The sequence below is a fragment of the Lolium perenne genome, chromosome 6, assembly GCF_019359855.2.
Source record: "Lolium perenne isolate Kyuss_39 chromosome 6, Kyuss_2.0, whole genome shotgun sequence".
Taxonomy (NCBI): domain Eukaryota; kingdom Viridiplantae; phylum Streptophyta; class Magnoliopsida; order Poales; family Poaceae; genus Lolium; species Lolium perenne.
In genome coordinates, this window is record NC_067249.2 from 121,249,555 (window position 1) to 121,267,010 (window position 17,456).

Genomic DNA, 17,456 nt, shown 5'->3' on the forward strand with positions numbered 1-17,456 from the left:
GAAGGAGTATCAGAGAATTATGGACTCAATCCATTCAACAGAAGATGAGAGCAATCACAATGCAAAACACAAGAAGGTTCTAGACAAAAACTTCATAACAAAATACTTCATAGAGAGACAGGCACATGATCTTTACAGCATATACATATTCAGGAAGTTCCAGTTCCTTCTGAATGATGTCACAAGGTTACAAGTGAAAGAGGAGAAGGACAGTGAACTCTACCTTGTCTTCCAGGCCAAAAATTATCCCATAAAAGAGCTCCGAAAGAGGATTTATGCCGTCCAAGTTGACATGGAAAAAGATGAGTACAACTGCGTCTGCTGTAAATTTGAAAAAGATGGCTTGTTATGCTCACATGTGCTGAAGGTTATGCTTCATCAAAACATCGACAAAATCCCAGAGAAGTACTTCATAGACAGGTGGCGGAAAAATGAAAAGAAAATCCAGCCAAACATCCAGCCAGAAAGAATTGCTGACAATGATACCCTTAAGTACAATGTGCTGTCAAGGAAATTAGTTCAGATAGCCTCTAAAGGATCGAAAAGCAAGAGAAAGTATGAATATCTATTGAAAGAAATAGACATGATAGAAGAGGTGATGGCTAAAATGGATGTTGAAGAAGATGAAATGCATGAAAACAACATGTCAAGAAGAACTATGGTGAATTTGAATACAACATCAACTGATGAAAACACACATTCAACAATCCAACTACAAGACCCTGATGTTGCCAACACAAAGGGAAGACCAAGACATTTGACAATAAGAGAAGCTATCAAGGAAAACAAATTCTACAAGTGCTGCCACTGTGGAAGCACACAACATACTAAGAAAAATTGCACCAACAAGCATCTGCAGTATGACTTGCCAAAAACTAAGAAGACTAGAAGATCTAAGAAAGTTGGACAAGGTGAGTATATGACTTGGCCCAAGATTAAAAGAATATATAAACACGCAACAAAAATGATATACTTGATGTAATAATCGACACTAATAAATTTGTTATTTATGTCCAGGTGAACAAGATCTTGGTGTTACCTCGGAAGTGTTAGCTGCCAAGAAACCTTCGAAAAGGCGCAAGAAAGCTTCACCTAAAGCTCCGAATACCCAAGCTCGACAATCCCTAGAAATTGACAGCAGAGAAAGCAATGTGGCAATACAAGCTACGTCAATTGCGTCGTAGATCATAGAAAAAAGAAGTGAAGTGCATGACTATTGCAAAAACAAAATGGAATGTGTTGGAAAAAGTGTAGCATGACTTGTAACAGAAAATATTTAAAAGTTTATCCAGCCTACATGTATTGCATACTACTCTTACTTTGTTACTATTACTTTTCCTGTGAAAATCATGTGAAACATTCATATTCATGTTCATCGTCAAAAAACATCCTTATCCTGTGAAACATTCTTATTCATGTTCATCGTCAAAAAACAACCCATGAACAAAAATAAAAAATTCCCAAAGATGTGGTCCCTCCTCCTTTTCCCGGGCTTGGAACCGGCTATCCAAAATTACGAATCTCTTAAAGACGAAAAATGGCATACGCGGAGTTACCCACCCCTTATCCAAAAAAAAACAAAAATTGAAAAAGGTTGCATAAGAATCAGGAACAAAATTGAAGACAGGTGGACGAAAATTTTTAGTTCATGAACAAAATTGAAGACAAGTGGACGACAAATTTTAAGAAAGACAATCATGAATGACTAAGGATCAAAATTTGAAGACATGTGGACGACAAATTTTTAAAAATAAAATCAAGAATGACTAAGGATCATAATTTAAATACAGGTGAACGACAAAATTTGAAGAAAGACAAGAAACAATAACACATAGAAAAGAAATAAGAAATCATGAAGACTGACCTACAGAAAAACATGAACTACAATTATGCTTTCAAATAAAAACATGAACTAGAATCAAGAAGACTGAAGTAATGGGAAATCAAGAAAAATGGGAAAATAAGAATGACCAAATTAATGACAAAAAAGACAAAAGAAATAGGAAATAAAAAATGACAAAAAATAAGAATCAGGATAATGATAATACCAAGTCATGAAAATGACAATAGACTGGAAACTATATATATCTAAGCATGCATCAACTACATATAGTATTTACTGCTGTATCCAGATAAAAAGGAGAAAAAAAGTACTCTCGGGACACTATACATCGATGCCTAAGGTGTTGCAAACTTATACACAAAGATGCGCAACAATATAAAGGACAAACAGTAATCAAACAATCTGATATCAACAAGATTCTTCAGTCTCAACTAGCATCATCTTCAAAGATTCAAAGAAACAATGAATGTCAACCATGAAAAAAATATTATTCAATTAAAAAGATGTCATTCAATGAATATATACTATAAACATATTACAAAACATAAAACCTTCGAATAATATTATGTGACCAATGAAAAATCTGTTTCATTCTGGCTCATGAAGTAAAGCCTGTTTGCATACTGAATTTTGATATTAAGGATGTCTTCAGGAGAGAAAAACTTGCGCATATCAAGGTAAGGCTTCCACAGCTCCATGAGTTTCATTGCAAAAATACCACAGTCATGCCTGTGTTATATAATAAAGTACATTAATAACAATAAAAACTTAAACTATTAGTTGCTTTCAAACATTTCGATACGTAACTCTGAAAAGTGCCAAAAGAACTTACACTGTCAGTTGCTTTGGAACATTTGGATACATAGCTCTGAAAGTGCCCAAGTTGTGTTCAGTACCAAATACCTGTTCCCAAAGGTCAATGAAATTGTCTATCTACATAAAATAAAATAAGTATATCAGAATAGAAACAAGCATGCTTTAAAAAAAAGAAATGAAAAACAGGAAATTTATAGAAAATAAAAATACTAACCAACACATCCTTCATTTCAAGATGGAAACTTGAGTTATGTCGTGATAAGAATCCAAGAATGCAAATATCTTATACTCAAAATCAATAGCGAAGACAAACCAATGGTGCGAAACGACAATTGGGAAAAATAGCTGTACAAAAAAATAATAAAAAAATATCATATAAAATTAAATGACACTAAAGATATGTGAAAAACAATATATAAAAAATAGTACCCTATTATCTGAACACCCCAGCTTTCTTCCTCTGCTAGCTTTAGCTGCACTTTCAAAAATTGTCTTTATCAGAGAAAAAATAGGGACCACCTGATGTCTCAATTTAGCTTCCTGTCAAACAAAAATTAAAAATGAAATGACAGTTAAGTTGACAAAAAGGGAGAATCTGAAGTTAAAAAGGAAAACACATACATACCCCTACATGCGGGAAAAAGTAGTGCCTTGCTGATGCTGAAGGATGCTTCTCCTTGAACAACATTCGACAAAAGCCGGCTATTATGAAGTTGTCAACTTCACCTTAAGGCATTAATGACTCCGCCAAAGACTGGTAATTGCAATGAACTTCAGGATACAGAATACCCATTGTCCTAAAATTAAAAAGGAAGAATAAAAGTAAAATTTCTAACTTAAGTGACAAAATACACAACGGCGAAATATATTTAAAAACCACAGAAAGAAAGTGCAATGTTCTCACTTCATGTGTGTGGGGTTGTGTCCTAGCGCAACAATTTATGAATAACGAATAATGTCTTCATCAGACACAGGAAACCTCTTATTATGCAGCAGAGGAGGCTTCTTACCAGTCATGATGACATTGACAAACTTATGCTTCAGGCGCACTTGTCGTGTTCTTCTGGCATCGACATTTCGAGTATCGGCTAAAGAATGACCATTAGGTAAACATCCTTCCGATGCTACCACCCTATTAGCACCTTTTTTATTAGACAACATAGCATTATATGTGTTATCGACTTTCTTTGAAACCTCAGCGCACCTCCTTCGGAATTCATTTGAGCCCACAATCTGGCATTTTGTCGCAAATTATTTAAATAAAAATGATGCACAGTTACAAGATAAAAATAACTTAGACAACAAATGATTAAATCAAATTAATAGAAAAAGAGAAGGGAAAAGAAATACCATGGGGGCATTCGGTGAAGCATCTGCAACAACAATAGGAGTTTCTTCTGAACCATCTAGTGGAATGACTTTTGATCGTTTTAGTTTGTAGTTACCAGTGCGAGGCTGTTTTTTGTAACAAAAAAGGAGATGAAAAAAATCATGAAAATAATCCTCCAGTAAACACAGATAAACCAAAAGTCCTACCAAAATATACAATTCAAAAACTCATACCTCTACAGAGGGTGGCACCGGGAGATTTAAGCGTGCAACGGGAGAAACCTGAGAAAGCATGGACTTCTGATACATTTGCTCTTCATCTACTTTAGATACCAACTCACATACCCTAGCCTTCACTTTCTTTATTGGATTCAAAGCAGGTGCTGTGAGACATGGAAAAGAAATAAATTAAAAACATCGACGGTTATCAAAAAAACAAGACCGCCCTACAAAAAAAGCAACTGGCACTGTCTTCCCACAGTTTAAATCATAAAAATGTACGGAAAAAGTAATGACTATTTCGTGAGTGCATAGTAGTACCCCCACCAAAACTGCAATGAAGACACAGTAGCGCCACACAAACACAAAAAAATAACTAGCAATTAGAAGCATAGATTCAATACACACACAACTACACAACACCATAGACTAGAAATTTGCTTAGGACCACAGATGCCGCTTACCTGTGGCATGGCTGTTCGGCTCAACAACTTTAGTTATCATGCAATCTGGTGTAGCTGTGAAAAATCAAAAACATTGAGAAAAAAAAACATAAAATTAAAATACAAAAAATTAAAAAAGCACCCGATAAAAAGTACATTATTAGGATCAGTGCAAACCTGGATTAGTAATATTCTTAGGATCGAGTTGTATAACTTCATGTACTATATCATTATTGTTTACATTGCTGGCTTCAGGTTCCGAACTCGCTTACTTGCTGTTGGATTACTAATAGAACTTGATTTGCAAAGAAAATCAAGTACATTCTTGACTAGCACCTCCAAGCTGGGTTTGCCGGTTGTAGACTTCATTGGTACAAATTTGTTAGCAATATTCAGTATGCCATCTATTACCTAAATTGATACAAAATAAAAACACAGGTGAACAACCCACCCCAAAAAGCTAGTAACATGGACATGTTTAAAAATCTGAAACAAGCACAAAAATACAACTAGAAACTAAACATACAACGAGCTGAAGATTGCTGACAAAAATTGACTTCACATTCTTCCTGAAGTCAGATGATAGAGGGCCAAGAATAGAAGAATGATTATTCTGTGACTTCAGATATGTTGAGTATATACCCTGAAAATATATAACCAGACAAAGAAATGGATAACACCTTAATCATGTAACCCCCCTAAAAAAGAAATAACAGATATGTTGATGTTTGGATTACTGATATCATGTGTTTGACCATATACAAACCTGATTTCGACGACTAGCAATCCCTTCTTTCAACTGCCTCTTCCCAAAACAGTGTCGCCTTTTCCTATCTAACTCTGAGAAAACCTTAATCATGTTATCCCTCCAAACAGCAACCCTCGGAATAGACTGATCAACATTCTTAACACCGAAATCCAAGCAATCTAGATAATGCACCTGGACAAAAATCACATGATATGAAAAAACATAAAAACAGAGAACTATGAAACAATGAAAATACATTAAAAGAGTAAATAAAAAAGATGGGGGCAGAGACACAAACACTAACCACTAGAACATAAATGCAACAAACAGGGGCTCTGGGCCTCCTCCCTCTTAGATTACCCAAGAAACTGAACTCATTGATACTCGCTAGACAATGTTCATACACAAGCTTGCTGAAGTCATACCCCTTCACTGTCTCAGGTTGTTTAAGGACCGCAAGGTAGTTGCCGCTGGGGTATTCATTGGAGCTAGGGCACAAGAAGCAATGTATTGCTACACACATGAAGCACACAAAAATATCATGTTTGCTTAAGTCATCATCCCCACATAACTTGTTGCTAAAGAAGGTGACATGAGGCATAGCTGAAAGCTAAAAATGAGATAGGATGAAATCATCTCCATTTTTACTGTCACAAGGTACATCCAAACCATCAATGGGCAAACCCAAAATGAGATGAAAACTCTGCTTTGTAATATCGATGGGTGTTGAAGAGACTATTATCTGAGAACATAACGTGTCAACACTATCAACAACCCATCTAGAAAACTCTGACAGAATATCAATCAGATCGAAGAGAAGAAGACATCCAAATCCAAACTCCTCGATGACATCTCTCTGTGAGCGGGTCAACTTCCTTATAACTCCCACAAAGTACTTTAGAGAGTATCTAGTAAAAGAAGCCCTATCAACACCATCTGTTTTACTCCTCTTAATCTACACAAATAAAAAAAAGAAGAGAATCTTATAAGAAATAATAAGAATCTTATAAGAAACAAAAAATCACTATAACAACTATTGCCAAAAGCACAACATACCTTGTCCATTGGTGGAAAATCCTTGCAAAAATCAGAGAAATTCATTTTCAAAGATTTTACAGCCTGGTACATTTTGAAGTCAAAAAAAGGGTGAAAATACATGCTAAAAAGTAAAATAAACAACAGAAAACAGAAATTAACATAAAAAAAACGATACTACAGGCACCTGTTTCCTGAAGAAACTAAACAAAGCATCATCTAAAGCCGTGTCTCTTCTTTCATGTTGCATATGCTACACACAAAAATATAACAAAAAAGAAAAATCAAATTAACAAGTCACCCATTTACAGAGAAATAAAATTTTAAAAAAATAGGGAGATGAAAAAATAAAAAGAACAAAAAAAACTAACATCATTCCCACTGGAAAAACAGCTCCCGTCGCTATTGACAGCATAGTGGTGATAATCAGCGGACTCGGTTGATACATGGTGCGTGCTGCCATACATAAAAAAAGATGTTAGATTCCTGACACGGCATAATGTAAATCATATTAGTCTCATCACACGGCTACTATTATCCAAAAAATGGGAGAAGTGTTGAAAACCAGATGATCTACCTAATTTAACATATGATCATTCTGTTTCTATAAAAAAGCATGTGATTCAAAAACACTAACTGAATGAAACTGACAAAACTTAACTACTGAAATTTGGAAATTTCCCCAAATAGTAGATCATCTGGTGTTCATTCTGTTTCTGTAAAAAAGCATGTGATTCAAAACACTAACTGAATGAAACTGACACAACTTACCATGCACACCCAACATTACCCACCCCCCTTCTACTACATTTAAGTTTCAATGTATGAAACCAGAGGGTGCATCTTGACAACACAAATTAAAACTAAACTTGGACTGCAACAGAACTAAATTAACCAGAAGCAGCCAGTAGGACTCATTTCAAAACCAGCAGCCGAAAACTGCTTCTACAAAACCAACTAAAATCAACCTAAGCCTAGCTCCACACATGAAGACAACAAAAAAGAGCTACCGCAACATCCATCTGACCAAAATATATTCAATTCTGGGATTGAAACAACAAGGGTACAAAAATCGCCACAAACAACCACCACATTACGCCCCACCACCTGCATATCAACTAGGCAGGAAAAAATCGAACAAATCCCCCCCCCCCCCCCCCCACACACACACCACCCCAACACCTGCATATCATATGAACATCCTCTCAAAAACACAAAACAAACGGCTCCATCTCACCCACAGACACCTACATCTGAACACCAAACGACTTGCGCATCTCCGCGCCGCACCCCTCAGACTCGTCCCCCCCCCCCCCACCACCACCAAAATCTCGCTTACATCCATACCACGAAAACGAAATTAAACTACCAAATCGCACGAAACACACGATGGAACACCTATCGGACAACTCCCGTCGTCGTCGTACTCACTACTCCTGTGCCTCAGACTACGGTTCTCTCCCACTAGAGCATGAAACAGCGCGCCGCACGAGGGAGATGCAGGGGAAGGGGGAACTGGCTAGAGACATACTTGCGCCGCCGAGGAACTCTCCTGCCTCCGGCGCTAGCCCTAACCATCGGAGCAGCTCGAATGCGAGGAGCGCGGCGAGGTGCCGCTCCTCTCTACTTCCGCCCGTTGCCTCTCTGCCTTTCCCCTTTCTGACCGCTCAACAATAGACAGGGAGAAAACTCACCGATGAAAATTCAAAACAAAAATCAATCCAGAAAAAAAGAAAAACGGGCACGTGAAGAAGGTAACGTGCAGGAACCCGAACCCGAAACCCTTAAACACCCACATGCCCGAAACAAAACGGTGTCACAGCAGCTTCCCACAGCGTGAATCTCAAAGGCGATCGGACGGACAGAAAAACGAGAGTGGACGAATTGAAAAACAACTAGCTGTGATTTAGAAGAAGTGAAAAATAATCAGAATGATAATAATTTTCCTGCATGCTTTTAGAGAAAAAAATTCATATTTTATTATATTTTACAAACTTGCTGCTGTGTTCATCACACCTTCCTCTTGGGGTTCCCCAACAGTGTGAAGTTGGTGTAACGATAAGCACCATCAGATACCCGTTCACTTCTGAAAATCGGTGCTGATGCCCGACCAACGAGACCGAAAGAACGCACACTCCACTCAATCCCACTTGTGTTGTTGGCATCGAAGTACTCCTTCATCTTCATCCAATAGGTCTCTCTAGTTTGATCAGAGCCGGTTATTGGATCCATTCCAATTGTCAACAATGCCTTGCAAAGCAATTTGTCCTCCACTATGGTGTAGTTTGCCAACCGGCCGGTAGGGCGCGGTTCAATCAACCCCTCTCCTTCCTCATTGAAATCCTCATATTCCTCGTCTTCAATGATGTCGTCATTCGCGAACGAAGATCCAACATTCATGGCCTCCATGAAAGTTGCGTCATCGAATCTACATTGCAATAAACTCATGGCTCTCCGACAATGTATGCATCTAAACTAATAAAATCAATAAAAAGGAATGTTGTTTACCTCTCCGGCACTTCATCGAACACCATGTGCGCGTCGGAAGGGTCGGCGAACGGGGGCGGCAGATGATTGCTTGATGGAGCCGGCGGTGGAGGCTATTGCACGCGCTGAGTAGCGAACGCCTTCCCCTTCTTCGGCGGCGTCTTGTCGGCACCCGTCGCGGGCGACGGGTGCTTGGCTGGCACTTTCCTCTTTGTCGGCGGCCATGCCTTGCCGGCGGCCTTCGCGGCGGCGGCGCTTGCGTGCAGCGTCGGGCGTGACAGGATGAAGAGGGTGCGGCGGCGGTGTTTCCGGCGTCGGCAGCACCATTAGGGTTTGGCACATTTGGCGGCACCACGACGGAGACGGCGGTAGGTGGAATGGAGTAGTGAGGGGTCGGAGGGGTGCCGGAGGATGCGTCGATCGCCGGAATTGTGCCCGGCGGCCACACGGAGGCGAGGATTTGGTGGTGGGGCGGCGATGCGGGGGGGGGGGGGGGAGTTTGTTGTCGGGTTTTCTTCGCGCGCAGGTGGAGTGATGTCGCACGCTGTAGCCGGAACCGAAACTATAGCGCTCAGGATAGTGCAAAACGTCCAGCGCCCAAAAAAATTTACAGCGTCTGTTGGAGGACGGTTTTTTTTTTTTTTTTGCCTCAAGCACTGCATATCGGCGGTTAATATAGCGTGCGGCCGATTTGCGTGCCTATTGGAGATGCTCTGATCGGTTACACCCTAGTTGGCATGTGTTAACGTGGAATGTCAAGGAATGCAGGTCCCTTATAATCCCTTCCGATCCATGCTAAACCCGATCAAACCGAACATGCCCTAACTTTGTCGTTGATTCTCTCATCTGAACCACTGAATTATATTACTAGCAGCAATTTTTTTTTATGTAACCATATATTTCATTAGACAATCTGTTTACAGAGATTACACATATGGTCACCACGCAAGATAAATATTTGCGTCAAATAACTTTGCACAAGAAAGCTCACAAGAAGTAAAACTACAAGTTCACCCTTGGAGAAACATGTGCGTCGCCAAAACATCGTCCAACTTCCTCCACCGTCATCATGGTAGCGCCGGAAAAGAAGACGAACAACCGTCACACCGAGATCTGGGAGAGCACCATCGCATTCAATGATGCTTTTTGAGCCGATGAATTATATTACTAGCAGCAAATTGTGTGAGTGATCTCACAGCAATCTACTTCGACGGCAGGTCGGCCGAAAACCACATAGACCACTCGAGACAACATGGTGTCTGCTGGCCCCTGACTGGACGACGGAGCCGTCTGGTGTGAAAAACCTTGAAGTAAGCCGTGAACGCCAGCGGAAGGGCGTGTTGGCAACGCCGTTCCGTGGAGAAGAGCCGGTCCGCCGTCCACGCCACACCCTGACAATATCCCACACGAATCAACCGCTGGCTCACGCAGCATCTGGTAATAATGCATAAATGCTGCGACGACGGGCCGGCACCACCAACGGTCCACGGCTGAGAGCGACGGCCGGCCTAGCTTAGCTACCTAGGGCCATCATCGATAATTGACTCGACATAATTTCTTACTTAGCGTATTAACAACTCGATTAGATTTGCCACGATACGAAGCAGCGTGCCCTTAATCGACAGGCCAGCATAGATTAGTGATAGATTAAGAAGCAGTTTCCGTGGACGGGACGGGCGCAGGGGGGGCAGGCAGGTTTCGCTATCGCGACGCTTTGCCTCTATCCGCTGCTGCACATCGTCTTCTTCTTCCCTTCCATGCTCTCTTCTTCTTTATTATGCAAGAACAGCGGACAAGGATGGAGGAGCGGTAGATAAGAAGATTCCTGCAGCCCAGCCATACCGGGGAGGCGAGTGGCGCCGGCGGCCATACCGTGAAATCGATCGGCCGACCAGGTAAGTTCCACTCGCAGATTAATTGATTCCCTGTCGCGCTCGCGCGTGGAGGTGAATTCCTCTGATGCCCGAATTAAAAGGCATGAAGTAAACAGAGCAGTGTGATGCTAGGGGACTAGAGGAGGGCGCAATGTCCGCGCCGAGGGGCAGCAGCATGGGCATGAACGTCCTGACCACGGCGATGGCCTTCTCCGTCAGCGCCTTCTTCGTGCTCTTCGTCTTCACCAGGATCCTCTGCGCGCGCATCAACCTCAGGAACGCGGCGGCGCAGCACGCCGCCGCCGCGCAGGCCGGCGACGTCGCCATTCATGTAAGCCATCCTATATAACTGATTCAGCTACTAGCTTCGTTGCGTTCTCGTCCGATACTGAGTGAGGAGCTGTTCAATTGGTTCGCAGGTTGAGCGCAGCGTCCATGGGATGGAGCCGTCCGTGGTGACCGCCTTCCCCACGGTTAAGCTCGGCGACGACTCGCAGCGACCGCCCGCTAAGGAGGAGTCGCAGTTAAGTCAATTCCACTTCTCGTTTCTTTTCTACGAGTTCAGTTTTTGTGTAGCCAGCATCACAACAGCATATTGCTAGTTCTAGGTCACGGATGATGTCAAATCGCCTTGTGCAATGCTCAACCTGGGTACGCGAACCGGGGGTGTCTCGGGAATGGGGGATGGCCGATGGCGTGTGCAAACACAACTCATAAACAGTTTCGCAGCTTGCTTAATTGCATTTTTAACACTGAGGACCACGCACACAGCACATGCCAAGACTCACTTGGCGCAGCCGCAAACTGTTTGCGCCAGTGACAGCATTAGGGGGAATCGAGAAAAGTAAAAAAAGAAAAAAAAATTGTATTTCGTAGTTGTCCATACCCACTTCATCACTTAGCACGTCACAGGAGTAACTATGGCATAACACTGCAGCTTTTGGGGTCACTAGCTACGTGCAGCCTTTTTTTAATAATTCAAAAATGGTATTTTTGAAGCTTTAAAAAAATTGAGCAAACTTCATGATAAAACCTGTCATCTAAAGCAGTGGCTGCACAATTTCCATCCTTCAAATCTTGTCAGATTTTTCTGTTTTTGTTAATCACATAGTATAAGATTTTTTTTAGAAGCACAGTACAAACACGGACGCTCACATACACGCGCATATAGTTACCCCTATAAACGCACACAAGCACACCCTACCTCTATGAGCACCTCTAGAAGACTGAGAAGACGGATTGAATCTTGAAATTGACGAAGTCAATACAGGTGCCTCGCTGTCGACGAGAACGTCGTCTCTCACTGAATGAATATTCCGCCTTTATGAAACACACATATGTCAAACCTGGGTTTGAACTTTTGTGGAGGTTGGTTCTCTAGTATAAGATATTTTGAATTGAGATTCCATATGTTGGCAAAGTACATCATTACCTCTACCTATAGCTACAAGTTTTAGATTCTTTTTCAAAAAAACAAAATGTGTTCTCAAATTTTGAATAAAAAGGCTCCATGTAGCTCAAACTCTAAAGGAAGTTTCCAATGTCATAGCCACCCTCTATGCAAAATCAAAATGTAGTTCGTATAAGATTTTCTGTAGTCGAACCTTTTAAACTTTGACCAAATATATACCAAAATATGAACATTTAGAATACAAAATAAATGCCATAAGATTCATCATAAAGTATATTTTAATATCGTATACTTTAGGTATTGTAGAAATAGATAATTTTTAGTTAAATTTAGTGACATTTAACTTTCGTGGAAATCAATGTGCAAGGAGGGAGTATGATGAGTGCCATATATACTAAATAAAATGTTGAGGTGACACTGTAATTGATTAATGGAGAGATTTGTGGTATAGATAAGTGAACTGCCATCTTTAAATGTTCCGAAAGGTGACGGTATGATACTATTCCACCTACTAAGTGAACTGCCATCTTTGTAGTATCAAGGAAATATCAAGACTATAAGTCGGAAATACCTAGTAACATGGGTCCACATGACCCAAATTTCAAGAAATGTCAAAAATCATATGTATTTCAAAGTTTTACAAAAAACAAATCATGCACATACATATTGGCTTGGTACTTACTCGCCCAGAAAAGAAAAATGCTCGTATGTTTTTTTTGTTATACAAAGAGCAGTACAACAAAAAAAAAGGTAAACTACCTCAAACTAAGCCTTATTTGACAGGATACACAAATTCTTAAAAAATGTAATCCGGTACTAAGAAGCATAGTCGGGCATCTATCAATAAAAGATCTTTTTTCCGTTTTTCCTTGTATCCTTTTTTCCCAATCCATCTTCCTCCCGAGCCAGAGTCATGTGTCTCCGGTTGCCCGCCTGGCCTGCCCACCCGTTGCTCAACCTGCCTGCCCTGCCGCCGGCCGCTCCCATACTCTGGTCGTGTGCCCACCGCGCTTCGCCACGCGTGGCCGGCTCCACTTAGACTAGTCATACTGGGGAGTAACATAGAGTAGTAACATGGTGTATGTTACTATCCTATGTTACTACCTTTATAGTGGGTAGTTACATATTTGTGGTATCATGCATGTTATATTTATTAGATTGTAGACTCATCTTGTCTTGAGAAGTGTGATGTTATGGTAACATAGCTAGTTACCACTCCACTCTCTTTCTTCATTTATTAGCATGCCATGTCACCAAAATGCTTTGGAGTGTGTGATGTTACTACCTATGTTACTCCCACTATGAGCAGTCTTAGTTTCGCTGGATTTAGCGGGGATTCCAACGACTCCCACTAGTAGGAGGAAAATGCTTATAGATGAGACAATAAGATGCTATTCTATGGCGCACCAGTTTATCGTGCGGTACATAATTTATTTATGTGGCGCATCAGACAATATGCGCCACAGAAACAACATACTTTTGTGGCGCACCTCATTTATATGCGCCACAGAAATAAGGTGGGCCTCACATCTAACATTGGTTTCACTATTTTTGTGGCGCATAGAACCACGTGTGCCACATAATTAAGACATTTCGTGGCTGTGGCGCACGTGGCATGGTGCGTCACAGAACATACACATTTCTGTGGCGCATATGAGTTCCATGCACAACAGAAGTTTTTTTTTGCTCTCCACGCATCTCTACCCCCTAGTGGATCGCCTTTTTAGTTCTGTAAAAAAAAGAAATTAATAGAAATTTTAAAAAATAAAATCCTTCGAGATGCCCATGTATTATGTCATCTAGGACCACTGAAAATTAATAAACATGAATTTCGACTTTTTTTGCAAAAATTACATTGCAAAATCATCAAAATGGATTTGTGGTTGGACTGGTTGCATACGACTCAAAAAAGCGCACAATATATTAAAATGACCGGAAGAAAATTCTACATTCGAACTCACCAGGGCTTGCCCGGATAGACAATTTTTAGAATCACCAAATTTAAAAAGAGTAAAAATTTACGGCAAGTTAAGATTTTTTTCTGTAAAATAGAATTTTTTTTAAAAAAATTATGTGGCGCATGGAGCTGCCCATGCGCCACAGAATGTTACTCGAAAATTTGAATTTTCTGGCGCCCATTTCTCCTCCTCTCCTTCACTTCTCTCCTCCACTTCTCCTCCTCTCCTCCACTTCTACACTTTTCCTGCTCCACTTCTCCTCCCTTCTCTCCTCCTGGCAACCTCCTCCGGCGACCTCCTCCTCCAGCGACCTCCTCTGGCGACCACTAGCACCACGACCTCCTCCACCACCACCACCTTCTCCTCCTCCTCCGACGACCACCATCACCACCTTCTCCTCCTCCTCTGGAGACCACCACCACCACCTTCTCCTCCTCCTCCGGCGACCACCACCACCTCCTCCTCCACCACCACCACCACCACCACCACCACCACCACCACCTCCTCCCACTCCACCACCACCTCCTCCGGCCGGTCTCCTCCTCCACCCATCCACCCACCCACCCACCTCCGGCGACCTTCCGGCAAAATTTCAAAAAAGTTCAAAAAAAAGTTCGGCGGCCCCAAATCTAGATCTAGATCTTGCCGCTATTTTTAAAAAAAAATTTAAAAAATCTGTGGCGCACCACCGCCGGTGCGCCACAGAAATAAGACTTTCTATTTCTGTGGCGCACCTTCCCATGCGCCACAAAAATCGCTCACCTTGTCTGGTGCGCCACAAAAATAAGATTTTTTGTGGCGCATGGGCAGGTGCGCCACAAAATTCTTACTTTTGTGGCGAGAATTCTGTGCGCACCGCCTATCCGCCACATAATGTTCTTTTTAGTGCGCCACAGATGAGGCTTTTCCTACTAGTGTCCGGCACATGTCTGGTGACGGTTGGGACTGAAACTTCCCTCGCCAACACCTTGTGGTCGGGATACAGTTCACGTTCGGTTTGCCCTCGCAATTTGCGTATCTTCATGTTGGGAGACTGAGTATACCACACACCGTAATAGATTGTTCATGGTGCCAGGTCTCTTTTTCCGGCTAAAACCGTAAGGGTAACGTTGGGCGTCGGTCGCCTGATATGGAGCAAAAAATCAGTCATCCTCCGCGCCATCTGATCGACCGACTTACAGAATCGACCACCATACAAATTTTGTGTTTTGCCCCTTAGTTTTTTTTTAAACTGAACCTCCTTACATCCCCCAATTAAACCGAAAGGGTATGTTTCTTTGGGCCTGACCTTTTCAATATTTACAACAAAACTGCCACTCTACGACTGATCTGAGTTATAGATAGTATTGCAACAAAATCTCTCACTCCACTTACAAAATATATGTACTATTACAACAAAATATTTACAAAAATGTAAACAAATAGTGTTATAAAAAAGTGGTTAAACAACAATTATTTTGCTATAGGTTGGTTTACAACAAAAGTTGACAACAATTACAATAAAAAATCAAAAGCTATAACAACAACAAAAATGTGTTCCTGACTATGAAAAATTGGTTAAACAATAACACATTTTCTATATATTTAATTACTACAAAAATCACCAACTATTTTACCAAAAAATATAGACGATTACAACAAAATAATTTATGGGAAACGCCCAGATAACATTACAACATCTCTGAAGTGCTTTCTCTATAACTTTTATACGCAATTGTTACAAAACTAACGTATACAACATCTCTACGCGCGGCATGGCGAAGCTAGAGATCGAGTAGGCAAACCAAGACAAGCAGGTGTAACATTTGTGTCAACGTAATAAGTCTCCAATGCTAAAAAATAGTAAAGCTAAATTAAGCTACCTAACTAACTAGCTAAGCAATTACGGATGGATAAAGTACATGCCAGCTTGTAGTATGCCGCTGGCTGTTTTGCTTGCATGGGCTAAAATCACAGCTGCGCATGTGTATGGGCTAATGGGCCGTGCGGAAAAAAGGTACTCGTAGGAGGCCGGGACGAGCGAGCGAGGGACGTTGGCACGCGATTGGTCGCCCGAAAGTAAGGGTTTTCCAAACCCTAAACCGATTGTTATTTTGCAGATTGCACGAATATGCAGGGCTTGCTAGAGATGATCTTAGTCTGGTTATATGTCCAGACGATAACCTAACTAATCGTGCGCCCCAAATGCAGCTGCACGGTGTGCCTGGAGGAGTACCAGGCGAAGGACGTGGTGCGCGTGCTCCCCTACTGCGGTCACGCCTTCCACGTCGCCTGCATCGACGCCTGGCTGAAGCAACAGTCCACCTGCCCCATCTGCCGCGCCTCCATGCGCGCCACCACGAAGCATCGCGCCGCCGCCGCCGCCACCATGCCACCCGTCTACTACGCGGTCGCCATGGCTCAGCTACCGTTCCATGTATCGACGTCCTCGTCAGAACAGAACGCGCTGCAAGCAGAAGCGGCTGTGGCGGTGACGACAGAGGCGTCGACGGAATCGGATCACGTGGACGTGACGCATACTCGGCTGGAGATCGTCATCTCCGACGAACCGGCCTCCTCCGGCGCCGCCTGTCCGAGCGCAACCCACGCTCCCGATGCTAGCGGGTACCCTTGTTGCGAGATGACGAGGCACAGCTTGCAGGGTAATGCGTCGGAGCATTGCGAGTGTTGACACGTAGACCTACGCAAGAGTAGTTGATTGAGATTAGGCTGTGTTCAGGCTGTAGGACGTCAGTATAAAAACAATCTTATCAATTGACAGCGAATCTGTGATGTGTACAGGGCTGAGAGCTCCCTCGATCTTTTCGGGAAAAATATTGATGTGTACAGGGCTTCTGATCTGATGTATTTTTTTCTCTGTGAAGGCATCGTTGTTGGAGAAACTTTGTTGCAGTGTGAGCGTTGCTAGTGGTGGTGGCTGTTCGACTGATGTTGCATATGACTGCTTGCTTTGGCAAGGTCTTGTTTCATCTTTTCATCTTTTTTTTATTCGCTCTTTCGTATATGCGCATTCTCGAAGTGGTGACTACCTCTTGGTATTATGATGTTGCATAGACAGAAGTGCAAATGTCATCCTCTTGTTATTGTTATATTCCCTTTGTCAAAAAAAGGAAAGGAAGAAAGAAGAAGAGAAAAACCCCAATTTAGTCTATGAAGTTGCTTGGGATGTGCATTTTGGTCACGAACTTGCAAATCGTGAATTCTGGATCACGAAGTTGCCCTGCGCGAGTGTTTTGGTCACTCCGTCACGGTGACCGTTAGTTTGCTGACGTGGCCAATTTTTTTTTTCAAAT

The 17,456-nt window shown here is 41.9% G+C and overlaps 1 protein-coding gene and 1 long non-coding RNA gene across 2 annotated transcripts; one reads left to right on the forward strand and one right to left on the reverse strand.

Moving 5' to 3' along the window:
• Positions 1-6,454: 6,454 nt before the first annotated feature.
• Positions 6,455-6,893, reverse strand: LOC127330410 (uncharacterized). The gene is made up of 3 exons (XR_007869271.2): positions 6,805-6,893; positions 6,621-6,686; positions 6,455-6,517 (listed from the first exon to the last, which is right to left on the reverse strand). It is a non-coding gene; the product is annotated as an uncharacterized lncRNA (long non-coding RNA).
• A 3,674-nt stretch (positions 6,894-10,567) lies between these two features.
• On the forward strand, positions 10,568-17,045 carry LOC127334676 (E3 ubiquitin-protein ligase Os03g0188200). The gene is made up of 4 exons (XM_051361200.2): positions 10,568-10,815; positions 10,927-11,125; positions 11,214-11,317; positions 16,354-17,045. Exons 2-4 carry the CDS (start codon positions 10,946-10,948, stop codon positions 16,832-16,834), a joined length of 765 nt encoding a protein of 254 aa, XP_051217160.1. The 5' UTR covers positions 10,568-10,815; positions 10,927-10,945; the 3' UTR covers positions 16,835-17,045.
• The last annotated feature ends 411 nt before the right edge of the window (positions 17,046-17,456 follow it).